Below are 20855 nucleotides of genomic sequence, written 5' to 3' on the forward strand. Positions count from 1 at the left end.
TTTGACATCCCTGCATTAAGGACACTGAAAGGGAGAGGGAGAGGGAGGGAGAGAGACAGAGAGAGACAGACAGAGAGAGACAGAGAGACAGAGAGAGAGAAGGAGAGAGAGGGAGGGAGGGGGAGGGGGGGGAGAGAGACAGAGAGAGAGTGGGAGGGAGGGAGGGAGGGAGGGGAGAGAGAGAGAGGGAGGGGAGAGGGAGAGAGAGAGACAGAGAGAGACAGAGAGAGAGACAGAGACAGACAGAGACAGAGAGAGAGAGAGGGAGGGAGGGAGGGAGGGAGGGAGGGAGGGAGGGGAGAGGGAGAGAGAGAGAGAGAGAATTCATTTAATGATTAAAGCACCAAGCTAGAAAGCAAGAGATTGTGAGTTCAAGTCATGCCTTAACCATGAAAGCCATCTATTTAAGTGACCTTGGGACCTTGGGTCATCTAATACAGGGGTCCCCAACCGCCGGTCCGCGGACCGGTACTGGTCCGCTGGAACAAGTCTTACCGGGCCGCTGGTTGCTGGGCGCCGCCATCTATTTTTGATAAAAAGTGCAGTTCCAGTGAGCTTTCCGGTAGAAAGCCATTTCTACCCGAAAAGCTCACGGGAGCGCTGGCGCCGCCATCTTTTTGATGAAAAAGTGCTTCCGGTGAGGTCACCGGAAGCACTTTTTCGTCAAAAAAAGATGGCGGCGCCCAGTTGATGCCGGTACCGGGCCGCGGCATAAAAAAGGTTGGGGATCACTGATCTAATAGATGGCTCAGCTCACCCCAAAGGGATGTTGTTGTGGGGAAAACAGAAGGAGAAAAGTGTGTTAAATATATACACTGCCCTGAGTTATAAAATAAATAAATCAATAAGGCAACTGAACTTGAAGACCTTTCCCCTGGAGTCTCCCAAAAGTTTTCTGGATCTACTAACTCAGGGGTAGTCAACCTTTTTATACCTACCGCCCACTTTTGTATCTCTGTTAGTAGTAAAATTTTCTTTAACTGTATCCCACCGGTTCCACAGTAATGGTGATTTATAAAGTAGGGGACAAAACCCCTACCGCCCACCATGAAAGCTGGAACACCCACTAGTGGGCAGTAGAGACCATCTATTTATTTTATTTATTTTATTTGCCAATTGTTTACAAGATAATAAGTATAAGTGTATACATAGTTGTGAATACATGAAATGGGTACATATAAGAAAAATAAAAGAAGAATAAGAGAAACAATAGGACAGGGACGGTAGGCACGTTGGTGCGCTTTATGCACGCCCCTACAGACCTCTTAGGAAAGGGTGAGGTCAATAGTAGACAGTCTAAGGTTAAAGTTTTTGGGGTTTGGGAAGAAACTACAGAGTTGGGTAGAGTATTCCAGACATTGACCACTCTATTGCTGAAGTCGTATTTCCTGCAATCAAGTTTGGTGCGGTTAACTTTGAGTTTGTATCTATTGTGTGCTCTTGTGTTGTTATGGTTGAAGCTGAAGTATTCATTGACAGGTAGGATATTGCAATGTATGATTTTATATACCATGCTTAAATCAGACCGAAGACGGCGTAATTCAAGGTTTTCTAGTTCTAGAATTTCAAGTCTGGTGGCATAAGGTATTCTACAACGAGTAGAGGAGTGGAGAACTCTTCTTGTGAAATATTTCTGGACTTTCTCAATTGTGCTAATATCAGATACGTAATGTGGGTTCCAGACTGATGAACTGTATTCGAGTATTGGTCTAGCAAATGTTTTGTATGCTCTGGTTAGTAGTGTGATATTACCAGAGAAAAAGCTACGTAGGATTAGGTTAACAACTCTTAATGCCTTTTTGGCTATGTAGTTGCAGTGGGCTCTAGCACTTAGATCATTAGAGGTGAGTATTCCAAGGTCCTTTACAGAGCTTGGGTCATCAACAAGATCTTGACTATTCAGCTTGTATTTTATTTTCTGATTTTTTTGCCAATATGTAAGACAGAGCATTTATTTGTTGAGATTTGAAGTTGCCATTTGTTTGACCATTCTGATACATAGTCAAGATCTTTTTGTAGGGTAGCAGTATTGTCTGTGGTATTGAACAGCTTTACATCATCAGCGAAAAGAACGCAATTGCTCTTAATATGATCACAGAGGTCATTTATGTAGAGTATGAAGAGAGTTGGTCCTAGAACACTGCCTTGGGGACACCACTATTGACAGGTACAGAATTTGATAGGACGCCCCAATTTTGACCATTTGTTGTCTGTTTGCCAGAATGCTTCTATCCAGTTATTCAGTTGTCCAGAGATACCATAGGATTTTATTTTTAGGAGTAGTTTGTCGTGTACCACTGAATCAAAGGCTTTACAGAAGTCTATGTAGATTGCGTCTATTGCTTTGCCCTGGTCGAGTTGTGTCGTCCATATGTTTTTGCAGTGTAAGAGTTGCAGATTACAGGATAGTTTTTTTCTGAAACCAAATTGTTTATTGGAGAGTAGGTTGTTTGTCTCTAAGTGGAGGATGATGGATTGGTTAATAATTGATTCCATGACTTTACAGGTGACGCAGCATAAGGAGATTGGTCTGTAATTTTCAACTAGGCTTGGGTCTCCCTTTTTGAAGATGGGGATGACTGTGGCTTGTGACCATAGGTTAGGCAAGGAGCTGGTCCTGAAAGATTTTTCAAAGATTGTGCTTAGAGGTTTGGCTATGGCAGTGGATAGCTTTTTTAAGAAGTAGGCACATATTCCATCCGGTCCGGATGACCAGGTTGACTACCACTGTACTAACTTCTCGATCAATCATCAGCTCAACAGGGATTCCAAAGGGTGGCAAACTGGTTGGTAAAGAGAGTTTCTCCTTGCTTTCTTGCCTAAGCCTTTTCAACCTGGAGATGCCATGGGACATTCTCTAGGCGAAACAGATATTAAATCCCTGGGTTTTCCATGACAGGTTGTGGTTTGGAAGAGAAGGGCATGGAAACCCTTATTTTTTTAAGTTGTAGTTCTAAGATTTTATATTTATAGGATGCCTGGAGGAACTTGTATGTTTTTTCTTTCTGTTATATAAACATTATAAGAAATGGATATCAGTAGGTAAGCAACAGAGGCTACCTAAATGGTATATACTATAGAGTCCACCTTCCCTTAAACTCTCAGAGTAGAGAGATATAATGTTATATTGTATCTTGCCCCCTTTTACAAGCTTTTACGTGACTATCTCCTCTTCTGTAGGGGGGTGGATATACGCAATGTATATATCCTGTGTGATATTTTCAGTTACATTGGCCACCAGGAGGCACTATGTTTCCTATTACGGGTGACACTTAGTAAGAATGAAAGTGGTGTACAGGTAGTCCTCGACTTGCAACAGTTCATTTAGCGACTGTTACAATTGGGGCTGAAAAATGCAACTGGTGACCATTTTTCACAGTTATGACCTTTGCAGCATCCACATGGTCATGGGATCAAAATTCAGATCCTTGACAACTGGTTCATATTTATGACCGTTGCTGTGTCCCAAGATCATATGATCCTGACCTTCTGCAACCTTCTGACAAGCAAAGTCAGATTCATTTAACAACCAGCTTACTAACTTATCAACTGCAGTGATTCGCTTAACAGCTGTGGCAAGAAAGGTAAAAAAAGAGGGCAAAACTCACTTAACAAGTTTCTCACTTAATAACAGAAACATTGGGCTCAATGGTGGTCATAAGTCGAGGACTACCTGTCAATAGATAGGCAATAGAGTTTTAAGTACATTGTGTACATTAAGTACAAGCCATAGAGTTTTAAGTACATTGTGCCAACAGATATCCAACAATGGATGGAAAGCATTTCTCCATTGAAAGGAGATTGTAAAGTGTTTTTTTCTTTTAATGTTTCAGCGTGACATCTTGGACTTCCAAAGGATGAGTCCTCTCAAAAGATCCCCTCTGGATAGTGAGATAGTAGGCATATAAATTTAGTACTATTAAAAAATAATCATAGCATGCAGACAGGAGGTTTTGCCAGCCAATGGCAATTGCTTGAAAGCATGCAGAAAACTCTTTTTAACAGTAGAGGCAGCAAAAGCCAAACCACACAAACAAGTCTTCCCTGCATAAAAATATAATCCGCATTCCATCTGCTTTCATAGCCTTAAACAACCACTTTCTTCCGGTTTTCAGAAGGTTTGAGTAGCCTTGAGAAAAGTTAACTCCCTGCAGGTGATAAGGCAAATAGTTATTACAACCTATAAGGCAAATAGTTATTACAACCTTGCCCAAAGGTGTTTCCCCATCTCTCCCCCCCACCCCCCAATCTCCTTCTCTCTTCCTTTCTCTCCTTCTTCTATCCATCTACCCCTCTGTCTTTCAGCCTTGTCTTTCCGTCTGTCTCTCTTTCTCTAAGCGCAAGGACTAGAAAGTTGTGATTGATTTTAAGATTCAAAACCTCACATTTTATCCTAAATGCTTTACTCGAATAGCAAACCTATTTACCTGTAGATTATCCTGCCCTTGGGAAAATCGGTGACAGGAACAGAAGGACTGACTAAACCAGTTTCTTCCTTCCAAACTGATATCTGGGATCACAGCCAGCGAGCAATGACATTTCCCCTTGCCTAAAGCAAAGGCTCAGTTTAGAAGTACACCAGATAAATTTGCAGTGAATTAGAAAGACTCTGCCTCACCCTTCTAAGAGAAATAGAAGAAGCATTATTAATAATGGCAACACACTGTCAATGTCAAGAAGAGAACATGAGCATACAAGTAGGGACAGATCAAAATACTCCAGTATGGAAGTTTTAAGTCTAAGGAGCCTGAACTAAGGTGTCTAAGGAGCCTCATTTACCCATTTCTGGGCATCAATTTCAATTTGCTCTCTGTAAAATAGTCTCTCAATTTTATAGGTTTACAATAATAGCTGCCTCACCAGTTATCTAACCTCTCCCTCAATAGGTTTAAGCTACAGAGGAGTTAAAGAGTGTATTTATTAAATTTCTACACCACCCATCTCACCTAAGTGCCCCTGGCAACATCTACAACACCATAAGAAAAACATGTAAACACATGAATAAAACACAAATTAAAAACAAAGGTAGGAACAAATTACAGCTTACAAGTAAAAATAAAAAATCAATTAAAATTCAGAAGGTTAATTAATTTGCGCTCCTGGTCAAATTCAAAACCCCTCAGGGGAAAGGGAAAGCAGAGAAATCAAATCCCCAGGAAGAACTGTACAGGCGGCTGCCATAGCCACGTGGCAGGGGGCAAATCATTTCTACAGCCCAGGCGAAATGCTATCCCAGGTGTATCCTGTCAGCCTCTAATTAAAGGGATTAGAAAGCAAACATGAGATTAACAGCCTCAAGAGAGTGTGCTTAATGTCTTTAGGAAAGCAGACACCTCACTACCCATCTCTTGGGGCAAAAATCTACAAATCCAGTTTAGATGAGGGAGTTGCTCAAAACCAATCAGTTGTAGTGGTTCTTGCACATATGTCAATCTTTCTCACCAGATCTAATTTTCCTTTCAATTTCTTTCTAACAAAGCTTAATCAAACCAAGCATTATGGAAAAACTGTTCTGTTCTGCTTTCCCTTCCATTGTCTTTCAATTCTCAAAAGTCCTAGCAAACAGCTAATGCTTCCTTTAACAGTAAAGTAAGATTTCACCATTATGTAAGTTTAAGGGATTGACTTTAGTACTATTATTCTAAACTTCACCAACCAGAGATAGGTACCAATGAATCATGTGTTCAAAGTGCTAGAATCAATCCCCTAAACACCCCATAGACTGTGCCAAGATCCAATGGCAGGTATGATTTCTTATAAATCCAGAATTCTAACCATTCCTTTTGGAAAACTAACTTTTAGGACTTATTTATAACTAAAAATTAGAACCTGATAGTAGTTGGTGGAATTTTCTTTATGACTTACATTACACCAAGGAATGCAGGTAGTGCAATCAAGCATACCCCCCACCCCCAATGCTCAATTTAGCATTAGGAGACAGTGTAGGAAATTGATAAAGATCATAGTATCATAGGGCTGGAATCTGAGGTCTTCTAGTGCAACCCATTGCCCAAGGCAATTATGTAAATTTGCAAAACCCAGTGATGGAGAAGGTTTTCCTTGAAATTTTTGCTTTCCTTCAGTTTGGAGACAATCCTGTGTGAATTACTTCTCTTCCCCCACCTCATGTAAATTAACCTGAGTTTCTCTCCCCAGGACTTAAGATTCCTTGTTAAAAGAATATGCATGCAAACTACAAAGAATTGGGTTTAGTGATGTAATACTAAGAAAAGGAGATTCCCTGATCCTAACAGAGAGACAGAGAAGCAATGTAAGTAATAATAGCTACCCTGGTTCTTGGTCTTTCAAAATTTTGGCCTTCTTTACATTCCTGGCAGGTAATAACACATTGATTCTCCTCCCTTTCAGTACACAGAAACCTGATCATGCCACCTCCCCGAATCACCTTTATTCTTCAGGTAATTTCAGTTCTCTTAAGCTGAATGTCAAAAAGTCAAAGGTGAGGAAACAAAAAAGAAGGAACATGATGTTCCATGTTCCAAATATGAGTAGCCTACATTTTAAAAAGCATGATGCATGTAGTTGAAAGATTACAGCCATAGGGGAGGACCAGCATCCTGTCTGAGACAACAGATCTGAAGTTTACAACAATGTAACAGCACTGGAAAGTTTCATCAGCCCACTATGATTATATTACTATGACTAATGATCAACAGTTACAGGAGCTGCATCACAAATATCTGGCAGGCACAGTATCAGGTTGACTTCAAAATATCAAAAATTTCTCCAGATGTCACAGTCCTGATGGATGTCTCTTAAACAAGTCTTTCCTAACACCTCGCAACCAAGTTGGAATTGAAGCTCTCAGAATTGCAAACTGCATAAACAAAGGCTTTGGGTTAACCTGTATTTTCTGAAAATAGTGTTATAGCATTTGCCACAAGTTTTAATGGAACTGCAAATTAGCATTGGCTGCGAATTCTGGCTGTTACATAATAATACAGGTGGAGGTGCCCCATTGGCCAAATCTATCTTTAATGAATCAGAAAAGTAGGATTTTCTAAACTGCACCTTTATGGATTAGTTGTTTACTTTGAGAAGAGATATGTCTGAATTCAGCCTAAGAACTATTATTTGGCCCATCCAGGCTAGAAATATGCATTGAAAGAAGATACAAAAATATGTTTACAGATAGAGGGTGCTTTCTTTGAAAAATGCAGTGAGTGTAAGACTTTTTAGAAGAAAGTTCAGCTTTTAGAAATCCCTCAACTGCCCCCTACTGCAAATCATCTTTCTCTGTAGGTCAAGTTGTTATACATTCTAAGAAATGAATAAATAATTATTTCCCCAAAAATGCAACTGCTGTAACTCTATTATCAAACCCACAGGAAGGTGTAAATTTCTTCATTGTTAGCATAAGAAACATAACTTAAAGAAGAATGTTTATGTTTTATCCAGAACCTTTTACCCAGATCCAGAGAAAATGTTTCTTAAACAGGAAGAGAAACCTGGGGGGAAAAAACTGAAGGGAATAAGTATTTTTCCATTCTCAAATACTTTAGTTATTCATAAGAAACTAAGACTGTTTAGCAGAACGACTTAAGAGGATAAGAATAAAAATATTTTGGAGGGGGAGGTGGGAATCTAAACTCATCCTGGAAGAATTTTAGGGAAGATTGACCTGAAGGGGTCAAATGAGTGTAATTGAAAGGACTGCTATTTTAAGGAGATGTTGGGGAAATTCCACCGATTTAAAAGAAACAATAGCACCTGTCAAATCGTAAGTATCTATGGAGAGGGAAAAGTAATTCAGGCAATTCCAGCTGGGAGAGTCTATCCCCATCACCTCGCCCCCTCCTCCCATCAAAGAAGCAACATATTGAGAGGTATAAGTTCTTAGGTCTCCTTTTGAAGACCACAAAACATTTCCTGGTGGGGAGACAAAGGAGGGGTATTTTGTTCCCACCACCATCCAGTCAATCCCGAAGGTGCCTTTGAGAAATTGCAGGGCGGGAGTCAGTGCATCTGAGAGAGATTTTCGCTTTTCGGTGTGCTCAAGGAGGGAAGCGCTCATTTGGGGGGAAAGGAGCCAAGGGGGCATAGAGAGAAGAGGAAGGCAGAAAGCAGAGGGAGGTGGGGGGGGGTTTGTTTGTTTTTTTGTTTGTTTGATTTTGCGAGATGGCAAACCTAGTCCGGGGCTATCTAAGGAAGGGCAAAAATTGGGGGATCGAGGGAGGCAAGATTTGGTTTCCTGGTAGAGATGTAGAAAACGATTTCGCAGCTGGGAGGACGTGAGGAATGCCACTTTGGGGGCTGCAGAGAGAAGGGAGCGGGGAGGGGAAAACCTCAAGGGGAGCATTTTCTATCAGCAACGTTTCCGCCCGGAGCTATTTATAAACAAAACCGGAAACGTCGCCCCTCCCTCTCCTTTTATCCGAGAGGGATGGAGTCCATCCCCATCGCCGTTTCCTGTACCCCAACTTACCTGCCGTAAGCACCCCGGGACTCCCATGGTAACTGCCATGCTGTTGTTGTTAAGGCTGTGGTTTAATGGGACTGGGCGGGGCCTGCGGGAGACCAGGCCCCGAAGGGTCCCGCCTCCTCGGCCCGCCTCTGGCGACGCCTCGTTTGGCCGATCCCGGAGGCTGTTTTGAGTGGAGTGGGGAGTGGAGCGGCTGGGATGCAACTTTTGGGGTCGGGCTTCTGTTGTAGAACAGAGCACCGCTGAGCATGTACAGAGCGTCGCACTTCTTGCTTTCGTGTGTGAAGAGACTGGACAACCATTTGTCTGAAATGGTACAGGGATGGGCTAGAAGACCTCTAAGGTCCCTTCCAACTCTTATTGTTCTGTATTGTGCCTGGACAAAATCCTGGAGTTTTCCTGGCAGCATTTTTGTCTGTGGTTTGCACTCGCCTTTGGGGACTGGCTGAAGGTCACCCAGCTGGCTTTGTGTGTAAGGCAGGACTAGGCTAGAACTCACAATCTTCCGATTCCTAGCCTGGTGCCATAACAAACCACACCAGCATGTAATGCGGTGGCTCAGTGAGATATTTCTGCCAAGTTCCTTGGTATAAAACGGCCAGCTGTACTTCCTCCCATATTTTGGAGAAAACATAAGATTTTGCATGGTGAGTCCACTTGATACAGTCTCCTTGTCTGAAAGGCTGCAAGTAGAATCAAAAATAGAATCAAAATTAAAATCAAATCAAAAATAGCCTGCCTCCTATTGGAAAGAGGCACTTTAGTGGAGCAGATAATGGCCAAGTGGATGATGTCCCAGATACAGGAAAAAAACAGAAGAAGGGCTGTGGCTGGGAGTTGGGAGGAATCTTTGAGGGGCATGTACAAGGTATTTTGTACAGAAGGCTTGTTAATTGCTTGGTTATGTTTATTTGCACACACATCTTTCGTGACTCCAACTCTTCTACACAGTCAAGTGGAGGGGGGCACAGCCAATCACACCCAGGTCCTCCACACACGCCCTTTAACACAGCCAATAAATGGCTGGCATATACACCCTACAAGGAGCACATGGGTTTGTTTCAGCATACATACGCAGAGCAAACAACAGCTGCTCTGGCATATTGCCTGTAGGTGAGGCACCAGCAAACTCTGTATCTCATCTGGCTATGCATTATTTGTTTAATAGTATAGCCTTTCCAAAAACAGCATGTTGAAGAGGAAATGGGGAAACATTGCACATCTATTCCTACCTAAAATCAATGTAGGAAGCCAATCTTAGTCCAATCTGGACTAAATACATCCACAAAATGCTATTTTTTTGGTAAAATGATCCTAAGTGGTTTTTTTTTTCAATGTTTCTGGGAATCTGTTAAATTATATGCCACTGAACAGATATGTGTGTTACGTCTCCAGTCTTGGTCTGAATTCTACTTAAATATTGTTTTGTTCAAAGTTAGTTGGAAAGCTACTGCTTGATCAAGAACAATCGAATCTTCCACTGTCTTCCATCTCTCAAAAAAAGGGGGAGAATAATCGGAACTGCACCCTTTCTTAAAAGGTGATTGTACTTCAAAAAATTGAAATCCCCTACAAAAAGGATTTTGATCATTTACAAACATCTAAATGCTAAACTTCATCCACTTCTCTTTCTTCATCCATTAGGCAATAAAAGTTAACCTCAGGTGACTGTTATGAGATAAAGGAGGAAGGTTAAAGGAATTAGAAAATACTAAAAAATGCTTTTGAATGATTGATGTTTTTATTTGAAAAGGGGAAGCTCTGTTTCCAAATTCTGTTTTCATTTGTTATGTAATACTCAAATCAAATGAAAAATTGCCACGCAGGAAGGAACCTTGAAGAGAAATGGAGGAAGTTAGGCAGGCAAAGACTATTCTGAAAACTGCTTCATAGACTTTCTCACATGTCATTCATAGGGCCTTTACCATCATGAGCCCTGTGGAAAGAATCCCTGAAATATCCATTTAATTTATCTTTTAAAAAAAAAATTATTTTGGATTGCGAATGTTCACTTGTTACCTTTTTTGGCAAAATTAGGATCTAAAATTTGGAATGATAATGACTGATTGACTGATTTGATGTATATTGTATTTTATTTTAGGAGTTCCTATCTAGTTTTCTCCCCTAAGAATCCTGTGAGATACGTCTGAGAAATTTCCTGACATTTAGAACAATTAATCAATGGAACAACTTGCCTCCAGAAGATGTGTGTTCCCCAATGTGGAGGTTTTTAAGAAGAGATTTGTCTGAAATGGTATAGGGCAGGGGTCCCCAACCGCCGGTCCGCGGACCGATACCGGTCCGCGGAACAAGTCTTACCGGGCCGCTGGTTGCTGGCGTCGCCATCTTTTTGATAAAAAGTGCTTCCGGTGAGCTTTTCGGGTGAAAGCTCACGGAAGCACTTTTTCATCAAAAAGATGGCGGCAGCCAGCGCTTCGGTGAGCTTTTCGGTAGAAAGCCATTTCTACCCGAAAAAGCTGACGGAGCGCTGAGCGCATGCCATCTTTTGATGAAAAAGTGCTTCCGGTGAGGTCACCGGAAGCACTTTTTCGTCAAAAAGATGGCGGCGCCCAGTTGATGCCAGTACCGGGCGCGGCGCCCAGCTGATGCGGTACCGGGCAGCGGCATAAAAAGGTTGGGGATCACTGGTATAGGGTATCCTGTTTGAAGACCTCCAAGATACCTTTCAACTTTGCTATTCTGACCCAAAATCACCCTCTGAGCTTCCATGGCTGAAAGTGGACTACTGTATAATCTAGGGCTCCTTGGTGTGGATCCAGCGTCTTAAGCATTGTACCATCATACCGGTTCCTCATTATGATAATACAGGTAGTCCTCGACTTACTACCACAACTGAGCCCAACATTTTTTATTTATTAAATGAATTTTGCCCCATTTTATGACCTTCCTTGCCTCGGTTATTAAGTGAATCACTGTGGTTGTTAAGTGAACTTGGCTTCCTCATTGACATTGCTTGTCAGAAGATTGCAAAAGGGGATCACATGACCTTCAGAAATAGCAACATCATAAATATGATACCAGTTGAAAAGCATCTGAATTTTGATCACATGATCTGTGAAATGATGCTGTGAAAAATGGTCATGTTGCTTTTTTTAGTGCCATTGTAATTTGAACAGTCACTAAGCAAACTGTTGTCTGCTTGAAAAAGCAGCAATCATTTGTTTTAATCAATCATAATATTCTTCCATCATGTAACTCTTAGTGTTACATCTTCATAATTTGCTCCCTAGAAGGTTGATGAGACCAGCCGTTCTCCCTTAGCACGGGAATACAGCTGCTTTTGGAATTTACATGGACATAGACTTTTTAAGGCTACTCTTTTTTACAACTGGTCTCCCAGTGTATTTTTGCCTTTTTTATTTTTCAAAGTCTTTTTTGGATAAGTCAAAAGCGTGGCAAGAGATTGTATGGAAGAAAGTCTTGTTAAATGCTAGAATACAGCCAATTCTGGGGATAATCTCACAATCTGTGTTCGCTTATGAGGCTTACTGTTAGATCTGAGATAACGGAGGGGCAACTCTTGATACATCAAAATATATAATTCATATTCCCAGCATGTTTTTTTTAGGCCAAGTCTTGATTAAAATTTTTGCAAATCCAATCACTTACGTTTCTGGAAAGGGATGTTACTCTCAAGGAAAATGAGATGCCCTCTAGAGCAGGCGTCTTCAACCTTGGCAATTTTAAGCGTTGCTGGCTGAGGAACTCTGGGAGTTAAAGTCCACAAGTCTTAAAAGTTGCCAAGGTTGGAGGCCCTGCTCTAGAGGTTTTGGACGGTCACTTCCAAGGACTTTGCCATTGCTCATGTTGTCTATGCTAATAGGAAATAAGATAAATTCGAACAGTTTAGATTCAGCTCCTCCTCAAATTGAATATGTAAGCCTATTTTACAGGCCTCCTTGGAGGATTAAAGAAAAGGACCAAGATTAATATTTTTGGAAAAAACCAGGAACAAAATGTTGATGGCAACAATATTTTTTGTTGTTGTATGATGCCAACACCAGAACTACCCAAGGCAAATATAGGCCCCACTTATTAATCCAGAGAAACAATGGATAAGACATTTCATGGTCAGGGAATCAGAAGTTGCCAGTTAAACATTTTCATGCTTAACAAAGCAAGCTTTAAAAAACAACAACAGATTTAGCCTCAAGGTCTACTTCACCTTAGGCACAACTGTGTGAAAAACAGGTCTGTGCTGTTATCAAAGATTTAATTTGGAATGTTCACTGGAGCTGAACTCAGAATTTGTTTTTATTGCTAAGGTCAGGGTTTGTGCAGCTTCTGTTCACAATGTAGTTATTTGAATTTGAGGGAGGGGCGTGATCCTTGAAAGTTGCAGTCCCTTTTATCTGGCGGGCATCACGAACGGGGGGGAGTCTGATGAAAAGTAACATAAGGTTGGGGTTTAAAGTTACCTTTTTTGACAAATTTCTTCTCCAAGTTCAGGATGAGCAATTCTGAACTACGCTAATGTTTTGTGCTTCAGGAGCACCTCATAAGGTGAGGCAGTGAGATTGAAGGTAACGTGGAGTTGGTATTTTCAGCCCAATTCTTAGGTTTGGGGAGGGGGGTGGAGAGGGGGTTAATTAAAAACAGATGATTTATGCTTCCCAGGTTTGGACTAATCTTATTTTGAGTCTTTCTTTTTTCAACCTTCTCCCAAAAGTCACACTGCCAACAATCAGAACAATTCATCAGTGGAACGACTCGCCTCCAGAAGTTGTGGATGCTCCAACACTGGAAGTTTTTAAGAAGATGTTGGATAACCATTTGTCTGAAATGGCATATAGGGTTTCCTGCCTGAGCAGTGGGGTTGGACTGGAAGACCTCAGAGGTCCCTTTCCAACTCTGTTATTCTGTTATTAGCATTTCATTGTTGAATTCTGGTACACCAGAAGGACAAAATGGAATTAGAGACTGATTAAGGACACAAGTTGGCAATTCTTTTAGGTCCATCATTTTCAGGAATCTGAAGTGGTGCTGATTTCCCTTCCATGGCAGTATACTGTAGTTCGGGTGTGTTACTATTTCAGCCCTGTACATAATTTCATGCATTCACACATCCACATATCCTTTCCCTCCCCTCGACCAGCCAATTGCAACCTGCCGTGAAACTTTGGCAAGCAGGAAACAGATCTTTCGGCTTCTTGCCATGAAGATACCCTATTGATCATGCCGTTATACCAATCAATGGGGAAAGTGGGTGGCATCCTGATTTTGGCATGCCAGGCCATTCCTTGCTAAGGACCAGCTGTTCTGCCAATGAAGTATTGCTGCCTACAAGGCAGATTTCTGGAGTAAGAAAAAAAGGAAAACCTCTTCATTTTTGTGGTGGATTAGAATTTATTAAAGCCTCAACTGGTCCCAGAGCTCTTACGAATACAGTATTTTTTACTACCACAAATCAATGCAGCAATGGAACTGTTCCGCTTCAATTTCACGAAGCAAGCCGAGAGTGCAGCTCGAGTAGATTTCCCAATGTGAATTTGTAATTTGCGAAAATTGTCCCCTCTCGGAAGGCTCTTGCTAGCTGTCAAAACCAGAATTGGGGTCTTGGTGGCTCTTCCTCCCATAGCCAAGTTCAGCTCCGCCACTGAGGAAGAGGTTGGTCCCTGTGCAAAACGTGGCGTCTGAAGCGAGGTAGAGGGCAGCTTTTGCACACTCTGCTGGAGTCCCCATCCGTCCCATAAGCTGCAATCACAATAGAGAAGAGAAAGAGGGAAATCTGGAGTCTATTCAAAGAGGTAGATACCCTGCTCTGATACGTTTATTTTTACCCATGAATTTTGTTTCCCTATTGAAGAAGAAATAAAGATTTTAAAGCTCAGGGTTCTGTGATGAGCTTATTATAATAGTTCAATAACTAGAACAGATATCCCAAATCACAGGCTCCAGTACATACACATATTTCTCTCCCTCCAATGCATCTGAGGGCAGGTGGAAACTAATCAAGGAGGGAAGCAACTTGGAACTAAGGAGAAATTTCCTGACAGTTAGAACAATTAATCACTGGAACAACCTGCCTCCAGAAGTTGTGGATGCTCCAACACTGGAGGTTTTTAAAAAGATGTTGGGAAATCATTTGTCAAGTGGGGTAGGGTTTCCTGCCTAAGCAGGGGGTCGGACTAGACGACCTCCAAGGTCCCTTCCAACTCTGTTTTCTATTCTATTCCATTCTGTTCTATTCTCTATCCTATCCTATCTTCTATTCTATTCTATTCTATTCTATTCTATTCTATTCCTATTCTATCCTATCTTCTATTCTATTCTATTCTATTCTCTATCCTATCTTATCCTATCCTATCCTATCCCATTCCATTCCATTCTATTCTATTCTCTATCCTATCCTATTCTCTATCCTATCCTATCTTCTATTCTATTCTATTCTATTCTCTATCCTATCCTATTCTCTATCCTATCCTATCTTCTATTCTATTCTATTCTATTCTATTCTCTATCCTATCCTATCCTATCCCATCTTATTCTCTATCCTATCCTATCCTATCTTCTATTCTATTCTATTCTATTCTATTCTATTCTATTCTATTCTATTCTATTCTATTCTATTCTATTCTATTCTATTCTCTATCCTATCCTATCCTATCCTATTCTCTATCCTATCCTATCCTATCTTCTATTCTATTCTATTCTCTATCCTATCCCATCTTATTCTCTATCCTATCCTATCCTATCCTATCCTATCCTATCCTATCCTATCTTCTATTCTATTCTATTCTATTCTATTCTATTCTATTCTATTCTCTATTCTATTCTATTCTATTCTCTATCCTATCTTATCCTATCCTATTCCATTCCATTCCATTCTGTTCTATTCTCTATCCTATCCTATCCTATCCTATCCTATCCTATTCTCTATCCTATCCTATCCTATCCTATCCTATCTTCTATTCTATTCTCTATCCTATCCTATCCCATCTTATTCTCTATCCTATCCTATCCTATCCTATCTTCTATTCTATTCTATTCTATTCTATTCTATTCTATTCTATTCTATTCTCTATCCTATCCTATCCTATTCTCTATCCTATCCTAACCTATCCTATTCTCTATCCTATCCTATTCTATTCTCTATCCTATCTTCTATTCTATTCTATTCTTTGCACCTGCTAGTGTCAAGCGCCAGGGAAATCAGCAGCTTGATTTCGGCAGTTCAAATGGGTATAAAGATTTATTGCAAGTTAAGCTCTCTTCAAGAATCTGAACTACTAATGGTCAAAGCAAGATAAGAATCAAAGGAATTCAAGGTGGGCTGGACTTAAATCTCTGGTGGGCACAAAGAGACTCATGACTGAAGCATTCTACCCCTCCCTTGGCTCAGCCTGGTCATTTTCTACATCTATCTGAGTCTATCTGTGAATTAAAGGTTAAGTACAGGTAGTCCTCAACTTACGAAAGTTCATACAGTGACCATTCAAAGTTACAATGGCACTGAAAAAATGACTTATGACAATTTTTCACACTTATGACCATTGTAGCATCCCCATAGTCACGTTATCAAAATTAAGATGCTTGGCAACTAATTCACATTTAGGACGGTTACAATGTCATGTGATCAGTTTTCCAACCTTCTGACAACAAATTCAATAGGGAATCCAGAGTTACTTAACCACCATGTTACTAACTTAACAAATGCAATGATTCACTTAACAATTGTGGCAACGAAAGTCGTGAAACGAGGCAAACTCAACAAATGTTTCATTTAGCAACATAAATGTTGGGATCAACTGTAGTTGTAACTTGAGGACTACCTGTACATAAACCAGAAAAGTTTACCATCACCTTTACAGATAGTCCTTGACTTACAACAGTTCACTTAATGACTGTTGAAAGTTATAATGGCACTGACAAAAAGTTATGACCATTTTTCAGACTTATGATCATTGCAGCATCCCCATGGTCACATGATTTACATTCAGATGCTTGACAACAGATTCACATTTATGACGGTCAAGTGTCCCCAGGGTCATGTGATCCCTTTTTGTTACTTTCTGACAAGCAAAGTCAGTGGGGAAACCGGATCCACTTAACAACCTGGTTAGTAATTTAACAACTGCAGTGATTCACTTAACAAATGTGGCAAGAAAAGTCGTAAAATGAGGCAAAACTCATTTAACAAATTTCTACTTAGCAACATAAATTTTGCACTCAATTGTGGTCATATGTGGAGGATTACCTGTATTTCCAAGCATGCCAAAATCCCACGAGAATGTTTAAAAAAATAAAATGGATGACTGCAGCCTGTAATTTGAATTGTCCTCTGTGCCCATTAAAGCTGTTCTCGCTGCAAGAGCTTTGGTTGTATTTTCACAATGTTTATATATGGACTTCTGAAATACTGTCTAACTTGCCCAATCTTCCATTCCCATTTTCCCACAATGCACTTGCCTGAGCATCTTTGCCTTCCTTGATCATTGCCTCTGCACTGGCTGCCTGGCTCGCAAGCTTCTCCCATCCAGAAGTCCAAATATTGCTGGGTGAGATGCTGGAATTCCAACGGTTAGTGTGTGTTAATGGGGAAAACATTGTGGAAGAACAACTAAACTGATCCAGTTTTATGCAAAAAAAAAAAATGCTTCACAATTCTGTATTTTTATTTTTATTAATGTAACCTCATTAAATTAAATCAAAACTGCCTTATATATGCTGGTGCAGAGATTGGCAACACAGCACTTATGAATACCAGAGCATCTGTCATCTCCAAAACAGCCACCCTGCAAATCTGAGCATAAATCAAAGCTAACTCTTTCCCAAAAGTGAAAAATATTCAAGAATATCATGGGCCTGCCCGGGCTTCCGGTTTGAAGGGCTTCAGCGACAGACAGAAATCCGCGATCATGCGCGGTTTCTGTCTGGGCTTGCCACTGGAGTGCCCCGAGCTGGCTGGTTTCGGGGCTAAGCCACCCCATAGAGGTGGTGAAGAGGGGGGAGACCAGCAGCAGGGTCGAGGAGAGCCGCATCTCTCCTCAGCTGGCCATTACTCCCTTTCCCGAAGGCGGTTGCAGCGGTGGTCAGAAATGGCCACCACAAAGAAGAACTCGACCAGAAAAGAATGTGCAGGAGGAAGATAAGAAGTGAAAGTTTTGGCTGACCGGGTTAAATTGTGAAAGCAACAACTAAGGTACCCTGGAATTTAAACTTACAAAAAAATAACATCGCTCCCAAAGAAGAGTCGGAAGCAGTGAAGGAAAGTGAAAAGAGAAAGTTTTTTTTCACTCTCCTTCCTTACGTTGACAGCGAACAGAGATGAATGAGAAATCGGAAAAATCCGCTTTGGCATCAATAGGTAATTAAACTGGAAAATTAAATGCCAAGGGGACAATAAAGATTTCTGAACACTAAAAAAATTTTTTTCTTGCTGTAAGTGGGAAGGGAGAGGAAAAGAATAAGAGCAGGATTTGGAAGGAGGAGGCTGCCTGGAATTCAAAGAATCTAAAGTTAAATCTTAACAAGACTTCTAAAAGATACATTTTAACTGGAACTTTGTAACTAAATAGTAACCCCAGGAAGAGAAAGTGAAAAAAGGAGAAAGTGTTAAAAGAAACAGCTTGTGTGTATTTGGATTGCTTGGTGACTTTGGGACTTCTGGAAATTATATTTGAATGATTAAAAACACTTGGGTGGTTGTTAAAAAATTTTTTTTTACAATGGCATTACTTGTGGATGAACTGAAAATGGAATTTAAAAAATATAAAGAAGAGGAACAAGAAGAGAAGGGCTCTCTTGGCTCCATTTTTCAATTCTTAGAAATGGCGATGTGTACCTACGAGAAACTACAAGAAAAGACTGCTCAACAAGAAGATTGGGACAAAGAAGAAGCCATCTTTAATGAACAAGTAACTTTACTTGGGGAAGAAAGGGGAAAGGGGGGAAAGAAAATGGAGAATTTAAGACCTAAAAAAACAACCAAAAAAGAGAAAAATAAGCTGAAAAGTGGATATAATGTTAGAAAGCAACAAAAAAGGGGAACACAGAAGAGGGAAATGGAGGTGGAGAGACAAGGGGGTAAAAAGGGCAGAGAGAAGAAGCAAAGGAGGAAGGAAGGGAAGAGAAGCTACAAAGGTGTGGAGCAAGATATAAAGAAACAGGACTTATTCTGAGATAATGGGTAAAAATTTAACTGAAAAAGCGATTCTGCAAAGGTATATAAGATTGTATTGTTATATTTGTATTAGAAATAATGTTAGAAAATTGGAAACAACATATGATTAAAAAGTGGGATAAAATACTCAGTGTAATTCAGTGAAACTTTTGTGAACAAAATAAATGAAATGAAATGAGAGAATTGAATTAGGAAGGAATGGGAACATTTTAATGACACAATGTTTTAAAATATAAGTGAAGTGGGGGGGAAGTAACTATGGAAAGTTTATAAGTGTTCCCATAGAAGCATGATACCTATTTGAAAAGTAATGTGTAAAATGTTTAAGATTTAAATGAATATTAATATTAACGATAGAATTGAATTGGTATGGATTGTTGTTTTAATTATATTATATATTTATAATTTTTTCTCTTTTTAAAATATAGTGTGTAGGTTTAGAATGTACTAAGCAGAATCCGAATGGAAGTTATGTATTATATTAAGTGTTATAAATTTAGGGGAAAGATATAAAGGCGTCATACTCCAATCAGTGATTACAGGAGAAATTTTGTTTAATGAGAAAAGATAATAGACAGCTGAAACAGGACAGACAAAGAATATAAGTATAATGATCTGAATTGAGATGAAATAAATAAAATAAAATTAAGAAAGTTAAAAGAGGGGAGAAGCTATATAGAAAATGTAGAATGGTAATAAGATATGGAATGGTATATAAAAATGAGCATGAACTTGAATTTGTGTCTGTACGAAGAGATGTAACCCGGGATCAAGCTGCTTTCAAAAAAGATGTTTTATGTTTTTATGTTTTATGTTTTGTTTATGTTTGTTTTTAAAAACCAATAAATTTTTTTAAAAAAGACTTCTAAAAGATACATTTTAACTGAAACTTTGCAACTAAATAGTAACCCCAGGAAGAGAAAGTGAAAAAAAAGAGCAAAAAAGAAACAGCTTGCGTGTATTTGGATTATTTGGTGATCTTTGGATTCTTAGTCATTATATTTGAATGACTAAAATCAATCGGGTGGTTCTTTAAAAATGTATACAATGGCACCACTTCTGGATGAATTGAAAATGGAACTTAAAAAGTACAAAGAAGATGCACAAGAAGGGAAGGGTTCTTTTGGCTTCGTTTTTCAATTCTTAGAAATGGAGATTTGGAACTATGAGAAACAACAAGAAAAGACCGCAAAACAAGAAGACTGGGACAAAGAAGAAGCCATCTTTAATGAACAAGCAATTTTATGTGGGGAAGAAAAAGGAAAGTGGGAAAAGACAATGGAGAATTTAAGACTTAAAAAAACAACCAAAGAAAAGAAAAATAATTTGAAAAATAAGTATAATACTGGAAAGCAACAGAAAAGGGAATACAGAAGAGAGAAATAGAGGTAGAGAGACAAGGGGTAAAAAGGGAGAGAGAAAAAGAGAGGGGAAAAGGAAAGGAAAAGAAGTTACAAAGGACTGGAGCAAGATATAGAGAAACAGGACCTATTTAGAGATAATGGGTGAAAATCTAACTGAAAAAGGGATTCTGTAAAGGTACATAAGATTGTATTGTTATATTAGTAATAGAAATAACTTTAGAAAATTGGAAACAACGTATGATTAAAATGAGGGATAAAATAGTGTAATTTAGTGAAATGTTTGTGAATAAAATAAGTGAAATAAAATAAATGAGAAAATTGATTTAGGAAGGAACGGGAACATTTTAATTAGTTAATGTTTTATAAAATATAAGTGAAGAGTGGGGGGGAATTAACTATGGAAAGCTTATAATTGTTCCCATAGAAGTATGATATTTAATTGAAAAGTAATGTTAAAGATGTTAAGACTTTAATGAATATTAATATTAATGATAGAATTGAATTGGAATGGAATGTTGTTTTAATTATATACATTTATAATTTTTTTCTTTTTTTAAGAATACAGTGTGTATTTTAAGAATGTACCAAGCAGAATCTGAATGGAAGTTATGTATTATATTGAATGTTACAACTTTAGGGAAAAGTTATAAAGGCGTCATACTCCAATCAGTAACTACAGGAGAAATTTTGTTTAATGGGAAAAAATAATAGATAATTGAAAAAGGACAGACAAAAATATAAATACAATGATTTGAATTGAGATGAGATAATTAAAATAAAATTGGGAAAATTAAAAGAGGGGAGAAGCTATGCAGAAAATGTAAAATAGTAATAAGATATGGAATAGAATATAAAAATGAGCATGAACCTGAATTTGTGTTTGTACGAAGAAATGTAACCCGGG

The 20855-nt window shown here is 39.3% G+C and overlaps 2 protein-coding genes and 2 long non-coding RNA genes across 7 annotated transcripts in view; 2 read left to right on the forward strand and 2 right to left on the reverse strand.

Moving 5' to 3' along the window:
• The window catches only part of BCAT2 (branched chain amino acid transaminase 2), a 27531-nt gene extending 19046 nt beyond the window's left edge, over window positions 1-8485 (reverse strand). The window contains exons 1-2 of one of the 4 annotated variants that reach the window (XM_087946797.1): window positions 8447-8485; window positions 4428-4549 (exon numbers count right to left, since the gene is read on the reverse strand). Coding sequence is in view for 2 of the 4 variants with exons in the window: in XM_026677449.2 (XP_026533234.1) it covers window positions 6290-6388 (99 nt within the window). In the remaining 2 variants the exon portion in view is untranslated. Of the gene's footprint in view, window positions 1-4427; window positions 4550-6289; window positions 6585-8446 lie in introns of those variants that run through there. The other 3 variants (XM_087946798.1, XM_026677450.2, XM_026677449.2) reach the window with 3 other exon arrangements.
• The window catches only part of LOC113418537 (uncharacterized), a 12917-nt gene extending 2213 nt beyond the window's left edge, over window positions 1-10704 (forward strand). The window contains exons 2-5 of the long non-coding RNA XR_015745888.1: window positions 3834-3896; window positions 6157-6271; window positions 6370-6419; window positions 10545-10704. This is a non-coding gene — a long non-coding RNA (uncharacterized LOC113418537). The remainder of the gene's footprint in view (window positions 1-3833; window positions 3897-6156; window positions 6272-6369; window positions 6420-10544) is intronic.
• A 393-nt stretch (window positions 10705-11097) lies between these two features.
• Window positions 11098-14294, forward strand: LOC148129324 (uncharacterized). The gene is made up of 2 exons (XR_015745891.1): window positions 11098-11272; window positions 13134-14294. It is a non-coding gene; the product is annotated as an uncharacterized LOC148129324 (long non-coding RNA).
• The window catches only part of HSD17B14 (hydroxysteroid 17-beta dehydrogenase 14), a 31302-nt gene continuing 24237 nt past the window's right edge, over window positions 13791-20855 (reverse strand). The window contains exons 8-9 of the mRNA XM_026677453.2: window positions 16874-16970; window positions 13791-14158 (exon numbers count right to left, since the gene is read on the reverse strand). Coding sequence (XP_026533238.1) covers window positions 13994-14158; window positions 16874-16970 — 262 coding nt within the window. The 3' untranslated portion in view covers window positions 13791-13993. The remainder of the gene's footprint in view (window positions 14159-16873; window positions 16971-20855) is intronic.

This window comes from Notechis scutatus, chromosome Z (assembly GCF_049901735.1).
Source record: "Notechis scutatus isolate UNSWTSFEM ecotype Mainland chromosome Z, rNotScu1.2, whole genome shotgun sequence".
Taxonomy (NCBI): Eukaryota; Metazoa; Chordata; class Lepidosauria; order Squamata; family Elapidae; genus Notechis; species Notechis scutatus.